This window comes from Zingiber officinale, chromosome 1A (assembly GCF_018446385.1).
Source record: "Zingiber officinale cultivar Zhangliang chromosome 1A, Zo_v1.1, whole genome shotgun sequence".
Classification (NCBI taxonomy): Eukaryota; Viridiplantae; Streptophyta; class Magnoliopsida; order Zingiberales; family Zingiberaceae; genus Zingiber; species Zingiber officinale.
The window spans coordinates 115698066-115705110 of NC_055987.1; the positions used below are offsets into that span (position 1 = coordinate 115698066).

General features: G+C 40.2%; 1 protein-coding gene across 1 annotated transcript; it reads right to left on the minus strand.

Annotated features, from left to right (window-relative positions):
* Positions 1 to 361: 361 nt before the first annotated feature.
* Positions 362 to 4372, minus strand: LOC122028982. Its single transcript, XM_042587953.1, has 4 exons — positions 4136 to 4372; positions 2900 to 4022; positions 1826 to 1936; positions 362 to 1681 (listed from the first exon to the last, which is right to left on the minus strand). The coding sequence occupies exons 2-4, from the start codon at positions 3080 to 3082 to the stop codon at positions 677 to 679; spliced, it is 1299 nt and encodes a 432-aa protein (XP_042443887.1). The 5' UTR covers positions 3083 to 4022; positions 4136 to 4372; the 3' UTR covers positions 362 to 676.
* Positions 4373 to 7045: the final 2673 nt, after the last annotated feature.

The following is a 7045-nucleotide window of genomic DNA, read 5'->3' on the forward strand; positions in this document are numbered from 1 at the left end:
GGTTGAATTGTTAGTTGGGTCACACGGACCTAGCAAGTTGGATATGGGATAGTCAAACTAAGTGGGCACCCTAATAAGTAGAATAGGTCGAATAAAGTAATTTTTTTATATAAAACTATTTTATTATTATGAAAATTATTCATCCATAGTCACCCAACCAGATGCAAACATGATAAAAAAAAAAAAGTTTATCATATCTTGATCTTATTAACAAATAAAACCTCTAAATAACTAAATGAATGACCCAGAAATAAAACATATCCATAAGTATTAAATTCAAGCTTTAACAATGATATCCACACAAAAAAATGATTATACAATATCCCCTTAGCTTTAATCAAAAAAGCTTAGAGATGTTGCCTTTGGTCTAGGGTCTTGTGATGTCATATTAATTGAGTTATAATCACTCGCATCATTCGAGTCAGTATAATACTGATACAATGATTCGTGATTCATGTCTGTCAATGGCACTGAAAAGTTAATTAATCAGCTGAAAAATCACTAACTTATCTAAGGACTTCAGAACTTGTACAAAGCCAATTCTCATAGTCATGAATTGACTAATGTTCAAAGGTTGTTCTTGACATTATTGAATGCATTTGGTATTTTCCTAATCCGCTACGAATCAAGACTGAGAACCAATAAAAAATTCTTTTAGTAGCTGGATTCAGCGTCGTCATTCAGCAACTTGATCAAACTTGTTGAGAAATCCTTCTTTTTCTGTTTGTTGAAAGATGGAAACATTGAAAATTAGATGATTCGAGGAAGCAGCCTCGAATTTGGTCCACAACTCTCTCTTCAGTGAGGTTTCACCAGGTAACTTCCCTTTTTGACTACTCTCCAAATCCTTCCAGAAAGGGGTGGAAAGCGAGAGCAGATTATTGGGTGTCGTCGGAAGTGGCTTTCCATCTGACGGTTCCTGCAATATACAAGTCTTTAAGGGCGATAAGAACCAATCGAGTGTTTCACACATTTCTTTTCTTCTATTAGTAAATCCAGGAACAAGCTGCACACCAAAAAAATCTGGGTTCTCCATAGTGGATTTGTCTGAATCCTCATCAACAAGGTCATTAGAAAACTCAGTGACATTGTTGCTCTTAGCAAGCTCAGAAATCACTCCATCAGGATGTGACTCTACAATTGGATTAAGAAACCTAGATCTCCTTGGTAAGCATGGAGTTAAAAGCTGAAGACCATTTGTTTCTCCATAAGAAGAAGACTCTGATAAGTCAATTGGTGCTGACTTTTCTTCAATACGACTTATTGCTGTAGGCTTTTCTTCCACTCTCGTGAGATAATGTTGAACATTAGCTGGAATAGATGATGGTGGAGGTAGCTCATGAGAATTTGGATGTACTTTATCTGTGAACATTTTTACTGCAGATTTGGATGGCCCTGGGCACTTTGAGGAGCACAGTCGGTGTTTGGGTAGCGGAGTGAGCATAAATAGTTGTTTTCCATAATCAACCATACACGTTCCAGCACGCCAACAGACTAGCGGCGAAGGTGAAACAGCAAGTTGAGATTCAGGTTCTGGTTTAGGTTCATTTCTATTGATTTCGACTGCAGCTCCATCTTCCATGGCACAAGTAACATGTTTAGTTTCTTTTGCTTGAGTTAACTGATTTTTAGTAGCTGTTGAAGTAGTGTCAAGAGATTGTTGTAGTCTCAGAAGGCATGGCTGAATAAGATCACATACACACACAAAAAAAAAAACCATATGTTACAATTCAAGCATAGCTACTGCTCAATCCAATCTTAAAAATGTGAATGGAGTGGGCATTATCAAAACAATAATTTGCTGAAACAGAAGAAAAACATTTACCTTCAGAGATGAATGCATATCTGATAACAAATTCCTAAAGGAATCAAGATCTTGGTTTGCCTTGATGCCTTTTCCTTTATTCTCAATGACTTGAACAATTATATCGTCAATCTGCAAAAAAGCATGATGAGATCCACATACACTGGATGGGTAAAAAAAAAATCCATTTATTTGAAAGACTATGAGCTAAAAAGTCAGTATATGAGCTATGAACATTTCAAATGTTAATCTAACCGATATTACATTAAGAAATGGCAGCATGTTAACCATTATTGCTCTGAACTAACAATCAACATGATACAATATAGAGCAAATAAAGTCATTACAACAATTGAGAAACATTGTTCCTAGTGCTGTCAATAATCAAGTTTACCATCAAAAGGTGTGAATGTACACCTCGTACTGAATCAAGGCAGATTTAGTTTTCCATATATAGCTTAAAATTTGCCACCTTTTAAAAGTTCAGTTTCCGAGAACCACCTTATGTCTTGGATGGGGCAAGTAGGAGGATCTTGTTGTTATTGGACAGAACTCTGTTAGAGACAATATGTTTATGTTGCAACTTTTAGCATAGAAAGGGCAAACGACCCCCATTACATTGTAAGAAACAACTTAGGAGATATATAACAAAGAAGAAGAAGAAGAAAAGACTGTTTAGATTGAGTGAATCACCCATTAATCGTATTTGTACCAATCTCCTTAGAATAAGTCAAATATAAAACATACATGACAATTGCATATGCCTAAACAGTAGTACTTGTAGACGATTGTGCAGAAATTCGGACCATGTTAGTTGATCAAAAGAAAGATATCGTCCAATCACTCAGTTAAAGCAAGGCAGCATAAAAACACATTATTTCATCAAAAAATCGCACTCACCATTGTTCAAGAAACCGAAGGTAAACAAGGAATCCAGATAAATACTAACGCACAAGAAAGCTGAAGCTTGGGCAGATAGAACCAAATATCAGTATGAAAAAGCAACGAAATGAAGTAAAAAAAGAAAATCTCAAACTCCTTTTCTCACTTCGGGTCATTTTATTCCCTTTCCGTCTAGGGTTAACAGAAACGCACCTGGGCGACGATATTGGCTAGGTCGGAGCGCGTAAGGAGGAGGCGATCGACGGCACCTTCATGTTTGTTCGCTTCGTTGGAAGCGTTGCTCTTCTTGCGCGACCGGAGGGTGCTGCCCCTGCCGTTTGATACGTCCCCAAGAGGTTTCCTCGGCGCCGATTTCGCGCGAATGCTCTGCATCATCTCTGTCTACCAGCCTCTCGCTGCTCCTTCCACCAGCGAGTCGATCAGATCGAAGCGAGGACAATCTAGCGTTCTTTTTCAGGCGACGACGACGAAGACAGGAGAGGAGGAAGAATAGGACCGTGTCGCGAGACTTCCCCAACGGATCTATTCCGGGTTTGGAAATTTCAATTAACAGCTATTTTGAGCTATGTTGGGCTTATCGGCGCGGCCCTAAAGAGGATTAATTAAATAATTAATGTTAACCCTCATAGTTAATTTATAAATATATTAAACAAATACAAATAGTGAATTTACTTTCAAATCCAAAATATATCGAGTGAAATATAATATTGGATACAATTTATTAAATAAAACTAAATTGGAAAACACATCTTCTTTCCATAAATGACAGCTCTATTTTCTCCTTGGATGACCACGTACTTAGCTGTTCCAACAAGTTTGGGGCAAGTGATCTAGGCTCATTAAAATCATTCATTATGTTGCCAAACTCCTCGGATTTTAACTAAAGTTTACGATGACAATATTCTGATTTACTTTTCTAAATAGACGTGGTCCGGCGGGCCGGCCGTGCGGCAAGATCGAATGACCTTTTACCGAAACGATGGCATAATTAGATCATGGAAGAAAAATATAATAATAATAATAATAGAGAATTCATTTCAATTATTTGCTTAAACAATTCCATTTGAAAACAAGCATGAACGGTTCAGTATATGGATCCGCCGTCGCGGTGATGCCGTTGAGTCTCTGACGCCGACCAATTCGATGAGTACTTTCTTCTTAATAAGAAGAAGAAGAAGAAAATTGTGATCTCGTAGTCAATCCCATTGGGAGAGTTCACTGGCTTTGCTAATCTCCGCCTCCATCGCTTCCATTTGCGTCTCTAACTTCTTAAGCGTCTCGTTCATCCGGTTCAGCCGTTTCCTCGCCGCCTCGTCTGCAAAATCATAGACACGACGGTTCCATTTCTGAGTCTCGTCAAAATTTTGATTTGTGCAGAAGAGGGAGAAAGGAAGGAAGGAGAGGGCATGCATATTATTTTATAGGTACCAAAGCGGGCGACGAATTCGGAAACGGCCATGACATGGCCGGTCGCGGTGGTGATGGTGGCGGTGGATGCGGCGGCGACGCCATCGATGGCCTCCCGGGCTACTGCCTGCGCCTTCCCAGACCTAACCTCCTCTTTCCTTGCCAGCATGGGTACGACGTACGTGTAGGAGAAGAAGGTGACCCGATGTATCTCCGACGATAATTTGCCCTCGTCAGTTTCCAGGCAGCCATTAATATATAGCCGCAACTTTTCGTGTTTGCTTGGAGGAGGGGTTGGGGTAAGGGGGTGAGTGATGATGACAGATTTGTGTTGGATTGGTCAAGGTCAAAGTTTCTGAATTGCGTGACGTTTGACTGGCGGCTGAGATGAAGTTGGTCAAAGATTCCTCGTTGTTATAGGGACCACTGAAAATCATGGCCCTCAATTTCTGTTCATTCAATTTTCCTCATCGTTTATTTTAGCAACGGAAGGAACAGGAAAGTATGGCAGGAGATAGTAATTTAATGTGTAAAATAATCGATCAATCTAAATTAATTTTAAAAAATATTAATTATTTAACTAAATGCTAACGCTATCAGGGACATCAGAAGTGCCTTGAGGGAACGTGCACGTATGGCCGCTACACAGTCAACTACGGAGTCTGAATCAAAATCAATGCTCAGATAAGTCAACAAAACATAGCATTATCTAATTTCATCGATCAAATTCGGTTAAAAATATGGTTGAACCGAAACATTTGCGTTGTTGATCAAACTAAGATCAACGTCTAAATAGATTTTAGATTTAACCGATCGGAATCAGCCGATTCCGTCCGTCAGTTTCAGAACACCGGTTCGGTTTTTCCAGGAACTTTCCTTCGTTGGTGGGGCCCATTATCACCTTCGGTTATGAGGAATGACTAAATTGATTTTGGGCTGGCGCCATAGGAAGGAAGGTGCTGATGAGAGAGGATGAATGGGGGGTGCGTCCATCCTTCTTTTACCTGCTTAGCATGGTAAAATAATGAATAAAAAGATTAAAAATTTTATCAATAAATTATTTATTTTTATTTTTATTTATTGAAAATTGAATACTTTTTCATCCCCCTCCCTCCTCTCCACCTCCTCAAACCGATGACTTTGCTCAAATCCCTTGCGATGGCATCATAAAATCTCAGTTCAAACGAGATGGTTCACATGAGGTTGCTCGTAGCTCCGGAGACGAACTTCTTGTCATAGAGAATAAGATTATGTATAATAAATTTAATATAATTTAATTCTTTGTTGAAATTTTGTATTAACGGAAATTTTTTTATACACGAGACTGTCTTTCATCTTGGATTCTTTTGATTCTTCAATGTACATTTTTCAAATCATCTAAATTGGCTCCACTATAAGTAGAGTTGTACCTGTGTTCTGATGGGTCTGAACTGAATAATAAAAGAGGATCCTTTTGTTGCAATAAAACTAAGGGGATGCTTGGTTGGAGTTATATAACTTTGATAAGTTATCAATAAAAATTTTATTTGATTTAGATAATGATCAATGCCTAATAATAACTTATTCCCATCATATCAATAATTTAGGAATATAATCTGAAATAAAAAAAACTTTGGAAGGATAAAGTTTTCGGGGGTAACTAAAAAATTTCTCCAAAATGACCCTCCGATTTTTCGCCAATGACCCACTCCACCTCCTCCACCTCCACATCAAACTCACGGGCCTCCACCGCCCCCCTCCCCCTTCTCTACTCCTCTTAGGACGAAACCCTAGGCATTGTGGATATGTCGGCGGCCTCGTCGACGACCACTGTAGAGTTGACGTCTGCTTCGAAGGTTTAAGCTCTTCTAGATAGCATCAACATCTTTGAGCTGCTGTTGTGCCACCATAAACAATGGCATGCGCAGAACACTGCTAAACCTCATGCTTTGCAACATCTCCTCCCACATCTAGTCACTCCCATTGCCAGTGGTGATGAGGGTGGAGGACCTTGTCAGCCCCGTCAGTGCCACTTTGTTGTTGGTTCACTTTGAACTCGACGACGGCTCCCCCGTCAAAGACTTCTACTTCCTCCTCTTTCTCCTCCACTTCTTCCCCTTCCTCCAGCACCTCTACGACTTCAGATTCTTCAAGTTGGTTTTGTTCTGTGTTAATTTTAGTGGTGTCAGAGGGGGCGCCGATGAAGGAAAGGAGGGGGCGGTCGTCCTCGTGTTGGGCTTGGAGGAGTTGAGACAAGGCGCATGGACAACGTTGAGAATGAGGAGTTCTACGAGGAGCTGTTGTTGCGTCGCCATAAATCAAAGCCAGAAGCATTCACCAAGTCCAAGAAGAGGACAAGCCACCGATGCTCACGGTGATGCTAGGGTGACACCCATAAATAAGAAGAGGAAGCAAGGGTAAATCAGTAAAATGTTAACTTAGATGGTTGCGTTATCTAAGTTGAAATAAATAACCTAGGTTATATTGGATTCCCTATAATTTTGGTTATTGTTGGTGTAGGGAGAACTAGACGATCAAACCTGTATTTTGGTTATGTCAAAGGGTCCAAAAGTTAAGTTTTCTTGTGATCTAACAAGGTTGATTGAGCTTGTAGGAAAGGTCCTAAGTGTTCTTAGGAAAAAGTCCTAGTAGATTCTAAGCATGAGGAAAACTCTAGGTGGTGGTAACCCTAGGTCCTAGGGTTCGTAACCTTAGGTGATGAAAAGTCTTAGCTGCGGTTAGGCAGGTGGAAAACCTTAGGGGGCGGTAACCCCAGGTCCTAGGGGGAGGTAATCCTAGGCGAAAAGTTTTGACTAATCGAGCGCTTCGAGCAAAATCCTAGAGTCGGGGACTCTAGGTTGAAATCCTGGTGGTCGTGGACCGGGTGGAAGTCTGGACGAGGCATGGAGCAAACGTCCAGCATGAAGACCAGAAGCCTCAGGCGTTGAGTAA